We start from the raw sequence: 19,005 nt of genomic DNA on the forward strand, positions 1-19,005 counted from the left end.
AATCATTTTCTGTCCTTAGTCCCTTTGCTAAGATAGATCCTTCAAAAGAGTCTTTGAGAGCTAGACTCTTTCCTTTTTTGCCAAACCATGTTCTTACTAAGGTAAATGCAGGGTACATGTACTCTCATGGTCATTCTAAACAGAAAATGCAGTCTGAGTGCGAAAAAGGGACAGGTATGATAAAACTATACTGCACACCCTGTGGAACACTTTTCAATACTCTATGGTTCTTTCATCACTCAGCTATGTATGAGGACACCATAATTAAATAAGGCAAAACCCCACTGCCAAATAATTATATATCTGTATGTATATAATGGAGAAGGCAATGGCACACCACTCCAGTACTCTTGCCTGGAAAATCCCGTGGATGGAGGAACCTGGTAGGCTGCAGTCCAGGGGGTCGCTAGGAGTTGGAAAAGACTGAGCGACTTCACTTTCATGCATTGGAGAAGGAAATGGCAATCCACTCCAGTGTTCTTGCCTGGAGAATCCCAGGGACGGGGGAGCCTGGTGGGAGACCGTCTATGGGGTCACACAGAGTCAGACATGACTGAAGCGACTTAGCAGCAGCAGTACTATATATATAATCATATATATGTAGTGTAAATAGCATTATATATTATATATAGCATAAACAATGTAATATATATCATTTGCAATATATAAAACCTTTAATTATTATTATTTCATTTGGTTTTCAAAACCGTATAGTATGATACAATATCTGTTTTCAATATAGGAGAGCAAAGGCTTAAAAAGGTTGAAAAATGTGCTCAAGATCACATAACTATTGAATAACAGAGTAAGGGTTCACAGTCATTTGCCACAGCCTAAATGTCATTGAATGTCACCAAATAAAGCAGTGCTTTCATTATCATAGAAGTTTCTAAACATGAAATCTGTATTTCACTTGAGACTTTCATAAAAAATAAATGTTCATCTTAAATATTAAGTATTATAAAAGATTTCACCTCCAACATTTAGAAAATCCACCTATCTAAAACAGCTCGTTTTCAGTATGAATACATTTAATATTTATATTAGAGATAATATATTTGTTTTTCTTGAAAATAACAAATGCTTTTAGATATTGGAATTAAAGTGTCTAAATCACTTGCCCTAATGTACTTACATTCTCATCCAACTCTCAAAATATGTTACATGATCATTTGAGAATTGTATCATTAATAATTAATCATTGTATAATTCCTGAACCCTTCCACAAACTGTAATCAATATACATATGTTTATTGAATGAATGCAGAATTTCTCTCACAGGATCGTTGGTGGCAAATTGAGTAACTGACTCTCAGAACAGATGTGTATGAAATACATCTAACTACCCACAATATAACTTAAGTGGAAGAAGCACTCATTGAAATAATACATGATATTCCAGTCCTACGTTTCTGCTATAAATACCTCCCTCACAAATACAACCACTTGTCCTTTTGTTATACTCCTAAAAAACACTTCAAAATCCTATTCAAACACTCTCTTAACATTTGCTGTGTCCATCACTCTTTTCATTATGTACCCATCACATCCTCATCAGCTCAGCTGCAGGACAAAAACATTGTGTTAAAGTTATTTGCTCCTTGGCTTCCATTATTGAATGGTATACACATGAGGGTAAGGAGACTTGTCTTCCCACATCAATATATGACTTTACAATTTGTCACAGATATTGGGTAACATATCTATGACCAGTTAATAGAGTAAATAAAATAATTCAGGTAAGAGGCACCATATTTGAAGATTCCTATACAAATGGGTTTACCTTACTGAGGCATGGGGAGGCAAAGGAGCAAAGAACTTCTCATGACTGAAATTGACATAATGAAAACTGCTGCTGCTAAGTCGCTTCAGTCGTGTCCGACTGTGCAACCCCATAGACAGCAGCCCATCAGGCTCCACCATCCCTGGGATTCTCCAGGCAAGAACAAGAGGACAGAAAATAGGTTTTATTTCTCCATTAATTAGTTCTTATCTCATTTTTCTTAACATTTTTCCAAATAACATTTTAAAATTTTCTTGCAAGGGGCATGGACATTCATTAGGTAAGTTTATATATATATATATATATATATATATATATATATATATATATGTTGGTTTATGAATGTAAAAGTCACTTAGTTATGTCCGACTCTTTGCAACCACATGGACTGTAGCCTGCCAGGTTCCTCTGTCCATGGAATTCTCCAGGCCAAAATTCTAGAGTGGATAGCTGTTTCCTTCTCCAGGGGACTTCCCAAACCAGGGATCAAACCCAGGTCTTCCGCATTGTAGGTGGTTTCTTTACCATCTAAGCCACCAGGGAAGCCAAAGAATACTGGAATGGGTAGCTTTTCCCTTCCCCAGTGGATCTTCCTGACCCAGGAATCAAACTGGGGTCTCCTGCCTTACAGGCAGATTCTTTACCAGCTGAGCTTCCAGGGAATTTCAAGTATTATAAAAGAAGGGAAGCTCTGTTGCTTTATGACACTGCATTATTCAAGGTACTTTGAATGTTTGTTGCTCATATTTACAAATATAAATAACTTGTGTCATGCAAACTTACTGCTGCTGCTGCTGCTGCTAAGTCACTTCAGTCGTGTCCGACTCTGTGTGACCCGACAGACGGTAGCCCATCAGGCTCCCTCGTCCCTGGGATTCTCCAGGCAAGAACACTGGAGTGAGTTGCCATTTCCTTCTCCAATGCATGAAAGTGAAAAGTGAAAGTGTACTTATTCTACAATTCATCCATGAATTATTTTGTATTTTACTTTACTTAATCATATCATCTATCAAGGTTAGCTGTATATTTTAAGACATCCTTTATTTTAAAAAGTAAAATACTTGCTCATTTCTGTGTGCTAAAATTAAATGACTTTTCTGTAGCTGTTGAGATATATGGTTTTTCTCCTTTAACCTATATATGTTGTAAATTATATTGAGTGATTTTTGAATATCTATAGCAAAACAAATATTTTATGGTCTAATATCATTTTGGCAACCCACTCCAGTATTGTTTGGGAAATCCTATGGACAGAGGAGCCTGGTGGGCTACCTTCCATGGGTTACAAAGAGTTGGACATGACTGAACAGCTAACACTTTCATTATCATTTTATATTCTGCTAGATTTTGTTTGTTAATATATTTGAAAACTTTTAAAGTCTATTTTCATGAATGGAATTGACCAGTAGTTATTCTTTTTTTAGTAATGTCCTTGCTTAATTTTGGTATTAAGTTTATATTGCTCTCAACTTTGGGAATTTTATCTATTTCTCTATGAGCACAAACTAAATTACCTAATGCTTAGTGGCTTTAAACAGCAAACCTGTATCATCTTCTCAACATAATAATAATTCTAAACTATAATAAAGAGATAAAAGATAATAAGTAGAGAAACGACATTAAAAAGTATTGAGAAAAGCTTAGCTAGTTGGCCCTGGTATGAAGTATTTCTGAGGTGCAGTCAACATTTTGGCAGGGCTGCAGTGATCTAAAACCTTGCTAGAGACTTTACTTTCAGGATGGCTCCCTCATATGAATATTGTTTCCTTGCTGCTATTGACATGGGAACATTCTCTGTCACTTGACCTATAAGCACTTCTATAAGACTTTCCTTTCTTATCAAAGTAAATTTCATGTAACATTGAATCATTTTGAAGTGAACAGTTCTGTGGTTTACAGTACATTTAAAATGTTGTGCAACCATCTCACCATCTACTCCCCAGACATTTTCATCATCCCTCAGATAATCCTGATATCCACCAAGCAGTTGTTTTACATTTCTCCCTCCCCTCAGCCCCTATAAACCACTAATCTGCTTTTAATCCTGATGGATTTACCCATTCTGGATGTTTCATAGAAATGGGCTCATACAATATGTGGACTTATGAGTGACACTTCTTTCACTTAATGTAATATCTTAGCATGTTAAAATAGTAGCATATATCAGTACTTCTTTCTTTTCATCATCAAATAATATTTTATTGTATGGATAAACCAAATTTTATTTTCTATTTATCAGTTGATACTTGTATCATTTCCACCTTTTGCTTGTCATTTACATTATGATATTATATATGTATGTCTATATATATTTTTTTCTTTACTATTATCTGTTGAAGAACACTTAGATTCTTTCCATACTTAAGCTACTGTGAATAATGTTGCTATGAACATGGGAAAGATGTTCATACATATAGCTATCTCTTTGAGATAATAAACTTTCCTTTTTCTTTGATTATATATCCTGAAGTGGGACTGCCAGATCATTATAGATATATGTATATGCCTCCCAGGAAGTGCTAGTGGTAAAGAACCCACTGGCCAATGAAGGAGACTTAAGAGATGTGGGTTCGATCTCTGGGTTGGGAATTGAAGATCCCCTGGAGGGGGGCATGGTAACCCCCTCCAGTAGTCTTGCCTGGAAAATCCCATGGACAGAGGAGGAAGGTGGGCTACAATCCATAGGGTTGCAAAGAGTCGAACACAACTGAAGCAGATTAGCACAGTTATATATATATATATATATATATATATATATACACATACAAATATGTATAAAAAGTTTTGGCATAGGAAATTCTGACCACACAAAATTTGGAACATACTTATTTTTAATAGTCATCAGATTTTCTTTCTTTCTTATTGGTTAAATTCAGTGGCTATTACAGACTATGTTCAGCCAGGTTGGTTAAGGGCAACACGAAATGTGGAGCGGGTTGGTCCAGGAACTAGAGCTCCATGACTTTTATCTCAAACTCTAGGCTACAATAAGCTGTGTGACCTGGAGATGTCATTAACCTCACTGTGAATCATCTTCCCAGCAACATGACTATGAAGTGTTCAGCATTATTTATAGAGTCAATGAATATAATTTTCACTCTTAAGGTACTGCTGTGAAGGCTGCACCAGAGGAATTAATACATATAACAGGGGAGATATTATTAAATCTCATTTTTCCTGGTGAAAATATCGAGGTTAAAGTTCAGAAGGAATCTTTATCAATTAAGGCTTATTTAAGCAGAAAGGGGGGATTTATTGACTTCTTTACAGATATATTTGTAATTTCTTGAGAAATTTTCATACTAGTTTCCCAGTGGCATCCCCAGTTTGCTTTCCCACCAACAATGTGCATGAGATCCCTTTTCTCCACGTCCTCAACAGCATGTTATCTGTTCAGTTCAGTCGCTCAGTCATATCTGATTCTTTGTGACCTCATGGACTGCAGTATGCCAGGCTTCCCTGTTTTCATCAGCAACTCCCAGAGCTTGCTCATACTCAAGTCCATTGAGTCGTTAAAGCCATCCAGCCATCTTATTCTCTGTCGTCCCCTTCTCCTCCTGCCTTCCATCTTTCACAGCATCAGAGTCTTTTCCAATGTGTCAGTTCTTCCCATCAGTATTGGAGCTTCAGCTTCAGTATCAGTCCTTCCAATTAATATTCAGGACTGATTTCCTTTAGGATGGGCTTGTTGGATCTCCTTGCAGTCCAAGGGACTCTCAAGAGTCTTCTCCAACACCACAGTTCAAAAGTATCAATTCTTCAATGGTCAGCTTTCTTTATAGTCTAACTTTCACATCCATACATGACTACTGGAAAAACCATAGCCTTGACTAGACGGACCTTTGTTGGCAAAGTAATGTCTCTGCTTTTTAATGTGCTGTCTAGGTTGGTCATAGCTTTTCTTCCAAGGAGCAAGTGTCTTTTCATTTCATGGCTGCAGTCACCATCTGCTGTGATTTTCAGTTCAGTTCAGTTCAGTTCACTCGCTCAGTCGTGTCTGACTCTTTGAGACCCCATGGGCTGCAGCACACCAGGCCTCCGTGTCCATCACATAAATTGGTGAAATTTGTTTCTAAATATTATATTTTTAGTGTGTACCATAAGTAGAATTATCCTAAATTCTTTTCTTTAACTTTTGTATTAATTTATTTTTAATTGGAGGATAATTGTCTTACAATATTGTGTTGGTTTCTGCTGTACAGCAACACGATTCAGCCATAAGTATATATATGTCCACTCCTTCTGGAACCCTCCTTCAACCTTCCACCACATCCCACCCTTCTATGTTGTCACAGAGCACCAGGTTTGAGTTCACTGTGTAACAGAGATAATTTCCACTGGCTATTTGTTTTATATGTGGTATTTTATGTGTTTCAGTGCTACTCTCTCAGTTTGTCCCACCCTCTCTTTTCTCCACTGTGTGTATAAGTCAGTTCTCTATATCTCCATCTCCACTGCTGCCCTACAAAGAGAGCCATTGGTATTATCTTTCTAGATCGCATATGTATGCATTAATATATGATATTTGTTTTTCCTCTTTCTGACTTACTTCGCTCTGTACAACAAGCTCTAGGTTTACCCACTTCATTAGAACTGACTCAAATGTTTTCCTTTTTATTGGATGAGTAATATTCCATTGTATATGTGTACCACACCTTCTTTATCCATTCATCTGCTGATGGACATCTAGGTGGCTTCCATGTCCTAGCTATTGTAAACAGTGCTGCTCTCAACATTGGGGTGCCTGTGTCTTTTCCAATTATGTTTTCCTCAGAGTATATGCCCAGTAGTGAGATTGTTGAGTCATATGGTAGTATTATTCCTATTGTTTTAAGGAATCCTCATACTGTTGTCTATCGTGGCTGTATCAATTTACATTCCCACTAACAGTACAATAGAATTCCCTTTTCTCCACACTCTTTCCAGCACTTATTGTTTGTAGATTCTTTGATAATGGCCATTCTGACTAGTGTGAGTTGATCTCTTATTGTAGTTATGATTTCCATTTCTCTAATAATGAACAATATTGAGCATCTTTTCATGTGCTTGTTAGGCATCTGTATGTTTTCTTTGGAGAAATATCTATTTAGATCTGCCTACTTTTTGATTGGTTTGTTTGTTTGTTTTGGTATTGAGGTGCATGAACTACTTGTATATTTTGAAGATTAATCCTTTGTCATTTGTTTCATTCACTTTTATTTTCTCCCATTCTGAGAGTTGTCTTTTAAACCTGTTTATAGTTTTATTTGCTGTGCAAGGCTTTTAACTTTAATTAGGTCCCATTTATTTACTTTTGGTATTATTTCTATTATTCTAGGAGATGAATCATAAAGGATCTTTCAGTGGTTTATGTCAAAGAGAGTTCAGCCTATGTTTTCCTCTAAGAGTGTTATAGCTTCTGGTCTTACATTTAGGTCTTCATTCTGAGTTCATCTTTGTGTATGGTGTTAGAAAGTATTCTATTTTCATTTTTTGCATGTATTAATAACTGTCTAGTTTTCCCAGTACCACTTACTGAGGAGGCTGTCTTTTCTCTATTGTATATTGCCTCCTTTGTCAAATATAAAGTTCTCATAGGTGCTTGGGTTTATCTCTGGGCTTTCTATCTTGTTCCATTGATCTATATTTCAGTTTTTGTGCCAGTACCATACTGTCTTGATGACTGTAACTTTGTAGTATAGTCTGAAGTCAGGAAGCTTATTTACTCCAGCTTCACTCTTCTTTCTCAAGATTTTTTTTGCCATTTGGAGTCTTATGTACCATAAGTGGAATTGTTATTGTAATTTTTTTAAATGCTATAACAAGGAAAAGCTTTTCCTTTTCTCCCATTTCAGTATTTATTCATTTATTTATATAACTGAATTCTTAAAGTCTTATTTTATTTTTACTGTGTTTTTATTTAAATTTTATTTTTAAACTTTACAATATTGTATTAGTTTTGCCAAATATCGAAATGAATCCTCCACAGATATACCTGTGTTCCCCATCCTGAACCCTCTTCCCTCCTCCCTCCTCATACCCTCCCTTTGGGTCTTCTCAGTGCACCAGCCCCAAGCATCCAGTATCGTGCATTGAACCTGGACTGGCGACTCATTTCATACATGATATTATACATGTTTGAACGCCATTCTCCCAAATCTTATTTTTATACTCCTTCGTAACTGGTAATTATCTTAATGCTCAAATTATTTTGTATTTGGTAAATGAAAGCCCCTTTAAACTGGTTTTGTATTTTTTGATATGTTTTTCTCATTCCTTAAGGGCCTCTTTAGTTATTGAAACAAGATATCCTGGGCTTACCATGTATTTCACCTGGTACAGTCTCAGAATAGCTTTTGTCCAGGGACCACTGGCATATGTTAGTGGATACTAAATTACTTAGATTTGCAAACTGAGACCTTGTAGAAATGCATAACATCATTAACATATACAATTGCTATTTTTCTTTGTTTCAGAAAATCAAGTGACATATATGGATACTAATCATTTTCTTTTCTGTTTCTAATTTTAGTTCCTCCAGTAATCCGGGTGTATCCAGAGAGTCAAGCCCGAGAACCTGGAGTTACTGCAAGTCTCAGGTGCCATGCAGAAGGCATACCAAATCCTCAGCTTAGCTGGCTGAAGAATGGAATTGATATTACACCAAAGCTGTCCAAGCAACTCACACTTCAAGGTGCTTTTTACTTGCATTTTTTCTCTTAAATAACAATGCAGAAATTTCATACTAAAATTTATAACACATTTTACTTTCTTTGAAAAAAAGAGAAAGTGATACTTGGTGACAATGTATGCAATGAATATGAAAAAAAATTATGTTAGTACCTAAGACATTATATTTGAAACAATACTTTAATACTTTTAATGTTTTAAATAATAGTCTTGTCATAATGATTAGTTATGTCATTATTTTTATAAGTAAAATATTGTTTTTCTTCTAAAACTTATCCTCTGAATTATAGCAGATATGCTGAACAGAATAATTAAATACATTTCTGAAGACACAATTTATATGTTTAAATCATACATTAAAATGTTTTACAGAATATGTCAATAATATAGAAATTCTTTAGGAAATATTTTACAGCACACTTTCCAAATGAACAAAGGAAAAAAAAATCAAAATGTTGCTAAATATGTTTCACATTTGTGTTGTTTTAAAGTGATGAAGTTCTTGCATTCTAATATATAAATATTCTACATGTTCTAATAATCTAATATGCAGTTGTGATTAGTCATTATACAGATTATACTAACCACACGTGTATGGTATTAAAAAACAGATAATCTTTATCATATCAAATAATCAAAATAATGCAAAATTAATTGCATATAGTTTGATTATCTTAGTAAGTAATAAAATTTATGGATCTTATTTCCAATGTCAAGAGTAGCCCAGGGACAGTCATTTTACTGGAGTATCTGTTATGTGGCATTACATTCCTTATTCCATGCCTTTAAATTCCTTCTATTCATACTGTTAGAAATGAATATATTTTCCTTATTTCTATATGAATATACTGCTGCTGCTGCTGCTGCTGCTAAGTTGCTTCAGTCATGTCCGACTCCACGCGACCCCATAGACAGCAGCCCACCAGGCTCCCCTGTCCCTGGGAGTCTCCATGCAAGAACACTGGACGGGGACTACCATTCAATTTAGAGAGTGAATGCAATTTATTAGCATACGTTTTTAAATAAATCTTTTAAAAACATTTACTTATCTATTTCTGAAAATCAAGAATGACATATGAGAGTATTTTTGATCTTTCGAAGCTGAATCCTAACAATGTTATGTTAATATAGTTAGGCAAAATAAATTTACATGTTTCCTTCTCTGATTGTGTCTTGGTGTCTATTATCTGAGAAGAAGATTGATCTGATTAACAGAAATCAATATGAGTAAAAGTCGAATTAGCTTCTGATTTTGCAATCCCTTGCCCACTTGATAGCAGAAAACCGTATTCTATAAACATAATATAGCCTTGTTTTAGAAATGTGTGGGTACTGTGTGTGTTGAGTCACTTCAGTTGTCTCTGACTCTCTATGACCCTATGGACTATAGTCTGCCAGGCACCTCTGTCCATGGGATTCTCCAAGCAAGAATACCGGAGTGGGTTGCCATTTTCTCCTCCAGGGGATTTTCCCAACCCAGGGATCCAACCCATGTCTCTAATGTCTTCTGCATTGGCAAGCAGGTTCTTTAACACTAGGACCACTTGGGATGCCCTTTATAAGAGAAGGAAAATTTAGGAAGTTAGTTACAATCTTCACTCAACTTTGAAAGAATGAGGACATTTGCAAAACAGCTATTATCATTTTTTTAAAATAAAAAAAATTAGGTTAAGTTTTAAGAGGCTATGACAAGTAATAAAAGTTGATTTGGGAGCACAGCCTAAGAGAAAAATCTGGCTCACAGGAGTGTGAATTTCTGTGTGGCTTTGTGTATGTTAACACGTTAACAAATTATATAGTTATTTAATTATCTGTTTATTCATAAGATGCTTATTTGTCACTTCTATGTGAAGTCTAAGTCTAGGCACTAACTGAATAACTATGTAAATGGATGGGATGGTATGAGATGTAAAATTCTAGAAAAGAAGAAATATTCTATTGGCAGCCAAATCAAGAGAATATCAGAAGGAGACTAATAATTAGCAAAGAGATGAGAACAAATGATATTACAGAAGGAAAGAAAAGAAAGCCAAAACTGGGAAAGAGTTCATCAATGGTATATGCACAGTCAAGGAAGATTATTAAAATATATCCATGGGTTAGTGATTAGTTTGTCCCTGTGACATTTAAAAAATCAGTTTGCTGTGTCCTTAGAAATGAAAGATAGGAATAAAAATACCTTTCAAAATTTTGAAAGATGGAAAAATAAAAGGTAGTAGCTTCTGGTGAAAAGGTTTAGGACTGGTGAAGTTATTTCTTACTTCTTGGACAGTTTATCTTGGTTTGAAAGATATAGGTAAAGAGAAAGATATGTGGACAATGGAGCAGGTGAAAGATGGACAAATTGTCGTGGAAATCAACAAGAAAGAAGGAGGGGGTCATCTTAGAATGAAGCAGAAAAAGTTTCCTTTGAGGATTAAATAAAAATGAAGATGTTGATGAAAACAGGAAGTTTGGATTAATTTCTTTATTTTTTAGCTTTTATTGAAATAAAGTTGACCTAAAAATTTGTGTAAATTTAAGGTGTACAGTGTGATGAACTTTTTAACTTATATACTATAAAATTATTTGAGTTCACTTTCTAATCATGTGTATGTATTTAATGGTTTAAAGAAGCAGACCACCTGCTTAGATTAAGAAGTTATTATTTGCTGGAAAACATTAAACAAAGAAAAAAGATTTGAAATAAAAGTGAAGTAGGGTATGAAATGCATCTAACTGTAAAGGTCGAGTAACATTCTGTAAACTGTATATTGTGAATTTGAAATTTTGTAAATTTCCTTATGTAATAGTCTAGTAATATATTTAAAAAGTGGGTGCAGGGGATGTCATCTTGTTCTAATTCTGAAACCAGATGTGTCAGGATGATAAATGAACCAGGAAATTGGTAGCTCTGGCTATAGAATAGAAAGTATCTAGAAATGCTAGCTAATTTCTAGATATTAGAAAATCCCTCTAGAAAAGAGGGAAAGACAAGCATATAAGTTAGAAAAACATATAAGAATTTTGGGAAGAGAGAATTTGAAGAATAAATTAAGTTAAGGGTTTCAAAAGTTCTAGAGAATTCACATTGTTAAGTGTGTGGTTTTTGGAGAGGGTCATGTTTCACACAAAAAAAGAAGCTGATCTGGGCTAAAATATTGATACTTTGTTTCTTCCCCATCTTCTAGAGCATGGGTTTACAAATGAAGGACCCCAGACCAAATCTGGAAAACTGCCTATTTTTGTAAATAAAGCAATATTTTGGCTTGTTTTCTGTTTTTGTTTTTAGTTCACAGCCACACACATTTTTAAAAATATTGTCTTTGGCTGTTGTCATGCTGCTATGGCAGAGGTGAGTAGTTGGCACAGAGACTGTGTAGCCCACAAAGTTTAATATATTTACCATCTGGCCTTTTTGAGAAAAGCAAAAACAAACACAAAAACCTGCCAACTGCTTTGGAGGAGTGATTCTCAACAAATGATGGAATGGAAGTGTGCAGTGATATTTGTAAGAGAAAGAGGTTTGAGTGATTTCAGTGATTAGCCTTCCCCAAACACTCACTGCCTCTCGATATCCCCATAGGGATGACATTTAAGCTCTTTCCCCATTGGTTTTTTACCTTCTTTCCCCAAATAGCCACTCTGATTATTTGATCCCCATCTCTATCAGGAAGAATCATGCTCCTTTTTACTGCAGACAGAACATGGTGTCCCCGTGATTGGATAACATGGAATATATACATAAACACACACACACACACAGAAAAAAAGAAAGTAAAAGAAAATATGCAAACCTAAACAAATGAATAAAACATTGAAACTTAGGCCATGATAGAAGTCCAGCCCTTATTTTGAGGGAAGTAAATTGCATAAGATCATTCTAGGAGCTTAAGATTCCTCATCTGATAATTAGTTATTATCCGGGACTATGAAGGGATAATGTACGTAAAAGCTTCCCAGATGGCTCAGTGGTAAAGAATCCACCTTCCAACACAGGAGATGAGGGTCCAATCCCTGGGTAGATGCCATAGAGGAGGAAATGGAAATCCACTCCAGTATTCTTGCCTGGAAAATCCCATGGACAGAAGAGCCTGCATGCTGCAGTCCATGGGGTTGCAAAGAGTTGGACAAGATTGAGCAACTGAGCATGCACGCATGTGTAAAAGTACTTCATGGTCTGCCAATGTATAGTAAGTTGGTAATTATACCCTTGTTTACACTTTGAGGAATGCAATTTATTATTCGGAAAATAGCTTCAAATATTCTTTTACCAAGATTTAAAAGTTGGGTTAATCAATCCCTTAACCCTTTGGTTGACAATGATGATATCAATTCCATATGATATTGCTTAGATTAGGTATATTTCTTGAAAACAACTGAGAATCTTGCAAAGGAATTATGTATATTTTTTTTCTGTCCCCCGTACTTAATGATTCCTAATGTATAATGCAGACACAATAATATGCTTGCTCAAAGGAATGGCATTATATGATGTAGCTCACTTAATTCCTTTATGACATGTATTTTCACATGTATTCTCTGTGAATGAACCATATTTGTATTAATTAAAACTGTTGTAAAAGCTGGAGACAAAGTGGATCCTGAATATTAAAAATGAATACAGAAATGAAATTATAGCTATCAACATGTAACACTTCTTATGCAAGGTAGGGAGTATGAAATGAATATAAAATATACTGTGTGTGCTTTCGATAAGTAGCATTGGGATCTCTGTAATAGAATGACAGCACAATTTATGAAACACTTGAATGCATTAGAAATAACTTAGCATGTCTCCAAAGCATGGAAGTAGGAAGGAAAACAGCTTAATTAGGACAAGCTAAGTGAACCATTTGACTGTGTAATCAGAAATGACTGTACCAAAGCTGAAATTGTAGCTTACAAGTTGCATTTGCCTCTGTTTTCAGCAAATGGCAGTGAGGTTCATATTAGCAATGTGCGCTATGAAGATACGGGAGCATACACTTGTATCGCAAAAAATGAAGCAGGAGTGGATGAAGACATCTCTTCTCTTTTTGTGGAAGATTCTGCTAGAAAGACCCGTATGTATTGAATACACACACACACACACACACGGTAAAAAAATCTGCTTGCAATGAGGGAAACCCAGGTTCAATCCCTGGGCTGGGAAGATCCCCTGGAGAAGGGAATGGCAAGCCATTCCAGTATTCTTGCCTGGAGAATCCCATGGGCAGAAGAGCCTGGTGAGTTATAATCCATGGGGTCGCAAAGAGTCAGACACGACTGAGTGATTAACACATACACACACACACATCACACTCAACTTTAAAACTAAGCTTTTTTCAGAAACAGCAGCATCAGAAAATGCTAAGCAAATGATCAGTTAGTTAAAAAATAAACAAACGAAAGTAGTTTTCATATATAGCAAGGATAGAATTCTTGAAATATTAAAAGTAGATTGAAAGATTAAGTGCAAGATTGCGAAATGTTCAACATGACATGAAAATGATTTTGTTTCTTTGGCAGATGTATATAAGTTATTTTGAGTCCTATCTTCCCATGTGCTTATACAGGAAATTAAATCCTTTGCAAATTCCCTCTCCTCAATGATTTGGGATTCTTGGTCCCACAATACAGCCAAGGGGTATCCTATAAGCTTAATACCATAATATCATTCTTTTTCTCTCTTCTGCACTGTATTCAGTGGTCCAATAGCTGTACATCAACCTTTTTCTGCAGCAGGTAGAGAAGTAAGCCACCTGAAACATTCACTGCCCTGGCACCAACATATCATGGGCTATTCTCCACTTACTGCTTGAAATCCTTTGTCATCACTGTACATGTCTCCTAATTTTCTCATAAAGTTTAATAAAAATGTACTGTCCTACTTAAACATTTTTATTTTGTGAAAGGAATATGATGGGAAGGAGATACTAAAGATGAATTTTTGGTTATAGCTAAACTATAGTATTTAGAACACAAAGTACTCCTGTAGCATTCATCAAGTTAGCTACCTATAGGGAAAGATTCAGACACTTTCTTCCTCTGGTACACATGGCATGCATGGCTATTTTCAGATTCTTTCTCAATTTGCTTGGACTGACTATTCATTCTCCTTGCTCCAAAGTCAATCTGTAATGCCTGTCTACATCTCATATTAGTCTAAGCTTTTCAGGGACTCTGGTATTTTGAGAATCCTTTATATGCTAATTTCTCTGAGCCCAAATTTTAGACAAGGTTCAAACATTGCCCCTTGGATTTGGGGTATAATTTTTGGTGGAATTCAACATTCTCCTGTCAATGGTTGTTCAGCAGCTTATTGAAATTTTGGGGTTCTCACCATAGAAGATGAGCTCACATCCTTCTACTCTTCCATCTTAATAATACAGTACTTGGGTACAGTTTCAAAAATGACAGAATGATCTCTGTTCATTTCCAAGGCAAACCATTCTGTATCAAAGTAATCCAAGTCTATGCCCTGACCAAAAATGCCAAAGAAGCTGAAGCTGAATGGTTCTATGTAGATATAAAAGACCTTCTAGAACTAACACACACAAAAAAGAGAAATGTCCTTTTCATCATATGGGACTGGAATGCAAAAGTAGGAAGTCAACAGATACCTGGAAAACAGGCAAGTTTTGCCTTTGGGTACAAAAGGAAACAGGGCTAAAAAAGTTTTGCCAAGAGAATGCACTTGTCATAGCAAACACCCTCTTCCAACAACACAGGAGACAACTCTACAGATGGATATTACCAGATAGTCAATACCAAAATCAGATTGATTATATTCTTTGCAGCTGAAGATGGAGAAACTCTATTCAATCAGCAAAAGCAAGACCAAGATTGACTGTGTCTCAGATCATGAACTCCTTATTGCCAAGTTCAGATCTGAATTGAAGAAAGCAGGGAAAACCACTAGGCCATTCAGGTATGACCTAAATCAAATCCCTTAGGATTATATAGTGGAAGGGACAAATAGATTCAAGGATTTAGATCTGATAGAAAGAGTGCCTGAAGAACTGTGGATGGAGGTTCATAACATTGTACAGGAGGCAGTGATCAAAACCATCCCCAAGAAAAAGAAATGCAAAAAGGCAAAATGATTGTGTGAGGAGGCCTTACAAATAGCTGAGAAAGGAATAGAAGCAAAAAGCAAATGAGAAAGGTAAAGATATATCCATCCTAATGCAGAGGTACAAAGAAGAGCAAGGAGAGAGAACAGAGACGCCCTCGGGGATCAATGCAAAGAAATAGAGGAAAACAATAGAATGGGAAAAACTAGAGATCTCTTCAAGAAAATTAGAGATACCAAGGGAACATTTCATGAAAAGATGGGCACAATAAAGGACAGAAACTGTTTGGGTCTAACAGAAGCAGACAGTATTAAGAAGAGATGGCAGGAATACACAGAACTATCCAAGAAAATAATTAATGACCCAGATAACCATGATGGTATAATCATTAACCTAGAGCCAGACATTCTGGAGTGCAGAGTCAAGTGGGCCTTATGCAGCATCACTACGAACAAAGCTAGTCAGAGGTCATGGAATCCCAGCTGAGTTATTTCAAATACTGAAAGATGAGGCTGCTAAAGTGCTGCACTCAATATGGCAACACATATGGAAAACTCAGCAGTGGCCACAGACCTGGAAAAGTTAAGTTTTCATTCCAATCCCAAAGAAAGGCAATGCCAAAGAATGTTCAAACTACCACACAATTGCACTTATTTTGCACACTAGCACAATGATGCTCAAAATTATCAAAGCTCAGCTTCAACAGTACATGAACTGAGAACTTCTGGATCCTCAAGTTGTATTTAGAAAAGGCAGAGTAACCAGAGATCAAATTGCCAACATCCGTTGTCTCATAGAAAATGGAAGAAAATTCCAGAAAAAAACATCTATTTCTGCTTCATTGACTGTGCTAAAGCCTTTTACTGTGTGGATCACAACATACTGTGGAAAATTCTTAAAGAGATGGGAATTCCAGACCACCTTACCTGCCTCCTGAAAAATCTGTATGCAGGTCAAGAGGCAATAGTTAGAACCGAACATGGAAAAATGGACTGGTTCCAAATTGAGAAAGGAATACATCAAGGCTGTATATTTTCACCCTGCTTATTTTTCTTTTATGCAGAGTGCATCATGTGAAATGCTGGCTGAGTGAAGCACAAGCTGGAAACAAGTTTGCTAGAAGTAATATCAATACCTTCCTATACGCCAAAATCACTGCAGATATTGATTGCAGCCATGAAATTAAAAGACACTTGCTCCTTGGAAGAAAAGCTATGACCAACCTAGACAGTATATTAAAAAGCAGAGACATTACTTTATTGACAAAGGTCCATCAAATCAAGACTATGGTTTTTCCAGTAGTCGCGTATAGATGTGACAGTTGGACCATAAAGGAGGCTGAGCACCAAACAATTGGTGCTTTTGAACTGTAATGTTGGCAAAGACTCTTGAGAGTCCCTTGTACAACAAGGACATCAAACCAGTCAATCCTAAAGGAAATCAATTCTGAATATTCATTGGAAGGACCGATGCTGAAGCTGAAGCTCCAATCCTTGGGCCACCTTATTCAAATAACTGGCTCATTGGAAAAGACTCTGATGCTGGGAAAGATTGAAGGCAGGATGAGATGGGGATGACAGGATGAGATGGTTGGATGGCACTGCTGTCTCAATGAACATGAGTTTGAGCAAGCTCCAGGAGATGGTGATGGACAAGGAAGCCTGGTATGCTGCAGTCCATGGGTTTGCAAAGAGTCAGACATGACTGATGGACTGAACAGCAACAAAACATTGTCCCAGTAATCTTCTTATTCCTCTTTCAATCAGTGTGTAAATGAGGATATGAAAGGATCCAATGAGGAAGGAGACTCCTATCCAGGTCATGGCTACCAGCGTATTTGTACTATATTATGTCTGGCTAGGCAACTACTTTTATAAGCAAATATTTTAAAATAAAATTCTAAAGTAGAAAATGAAAAGAGAAACTCATTTTAATGACCTAGATAAGGTCCATGAAAATTTGTTTACTCCTTTTATATATTTATGCTAAATACCAATTTTCTATTAACTTCCTGTTAGAAATTAATTTTAGGACAAGTAGTTGAAAACTTTACTCGTCCTTGTCCTTTATAACGCTTATAATGCAGACTTTAATTTCAACTCTGTATTTTAATTTTCTTTTAATATTGGTCATATATTTTTCTACATAAATCTCTGTTACAAAACTGAAATATATAGCCATAGTTTCTTTAATCAATGAATCATACTATCTACCATTATGGAAATTTGTGAAAAATTTTACTGGAAGATTTAATAAAATTTGGTCATATTGTTCATTTAATTATCAACAGTTAATGAAATCATGTTTTCACTTATTTTACTTATTCCTTCAAACTCTTGCAGGTCAAAATAATTCTTTTTAAATAACTTTGAGATTATGTTAGCAATATGCTGTTAAAATCAGAAATGCTATTTTGATAAGATATAACAGTGCAGCCTTACTACATTTGTTTATGGAATTTTCAAAGCCATCTTATAAGAAACAGTACAAGAGAAAGATTTAGTGACTTTTGTTTTCTAAGTCTGGAAGTAAAACATTTATAGATATTACTTATGTACTTAAATCATGTGAGATTTTCAAAGAAAAAGCATGAAAACTTGATTTTATTTTTAATTAATTAGTTAATTTTAGTAAAAATTTTTAACATAGAGTCTACCTTCTCAATGTATTTTAAGGGCACAATGCCACATTGTTAGTACAGGGTCTAAGTTGCACAGCAGAGCTCCAAAATTTATTCATGTTGCATAACTACAACTTTAAAACCATTGAACAACTCTTGGTTTCTCCTTTCTCCTCTTCCCATGCCAATGACCTTGTATTTTCTGCTTCTATGATTTTTATTTTCTTAGTTATCTCATGTAAGTATAAATACACAGTAATTGTCCTTCTGTGACAGGCTTATTTTAATCAACATAATGTCTTCCAGGTCCATCCACATGGTTTCTTCTTTTTAAGAGTGAATAATATTAGGTTATATGTATATACAATATTTTCTTTATCCATTGATTTGTCAGTAGATATTTGGGTTATTTCCATATCTTGCATGGTGTGAATAACACTGTATACAGCTATGTCTTTGATTCTGATTTCAGTTTTTTTAAATATACATCTACAAGTGGGACTGCTGGATCATGTGATAGTTTTATAACTAAACTCTGTGATGTTTTCCATAGTGGCTAAATCATTTTACATACCTACAAATGAGTCTGCTGCTGCTAAGTCGCTTCAGTCATGTCCGACTCTGTGCGACCCCATAGACGGCAGCCCACCAGGCTCCCCTGTCCCTGGGATTCTCCAGGCAAGAACACTGGAGTGGGTTGCCATTTCCTTCTCCAATGTGTGAAAGTGAGAAGTGAAAGTGAAGTCGCTCAGTCGTGTCCGACTCTTAGCAACCCCATGGACTGCAGCCCACCAGGCTCCTCCGTCCATGGGATTTTCCAGGCAAGAGTACTGGAGTGGGGTGCCATTGCCTTCTCCAACAAATGAGTCTAGACCTTCCAATTTCTCCACATCCTT

General features: G+C 35.8%; 1 protein-coding gene across 3 annotated transcripts in view; it reads left to right on the top strand.

Moving 5' to 3' along the window:
* Nucleotides 1-19,005, top strand: part of FSTL5 (follistatin like 5) — an 881,431-nt gene that overhangs the window by 700,912 nt on the left and 161,514 nt on the right. For all 3 annotated transcript variants that reach the window (XM_055550064.1, XM_055550065.1, XM_055550066.1), the window contains exons 8-9: nucleotides 8,295-8,456; nucleotides 13,363-13,497. In XM_055550064.1, coding sequence (XP_055406039.1) covers nucleotides 8,295-8,456; nucleotides 13,363-13,497 — 297 coding nt within the window. The remainder of the gene's footprint in view (nucleotides 1-8,294; nucleotides 8,457-13,362; nucleotides 13,498-19,005) is intronic.

The sequence above is a fragment of the Bubalus kerabau genome, chromosome 16 (genome assembly GCF_029407905.1).
Source record: "Bubalus kerabau isolate K-KA32 ecotype Philippines breed swamp buffalo chromosome 16, PCC_UOA_SB_1v2, whole genome shotgun sequence".
Taxonomy (NCBI): domain Eukaryota; kingdom Metazoa; phylum Chordata; class Mammalia; order Artiodactyla; family Bovidae; genus Bubalus; species Bubalus kerabau.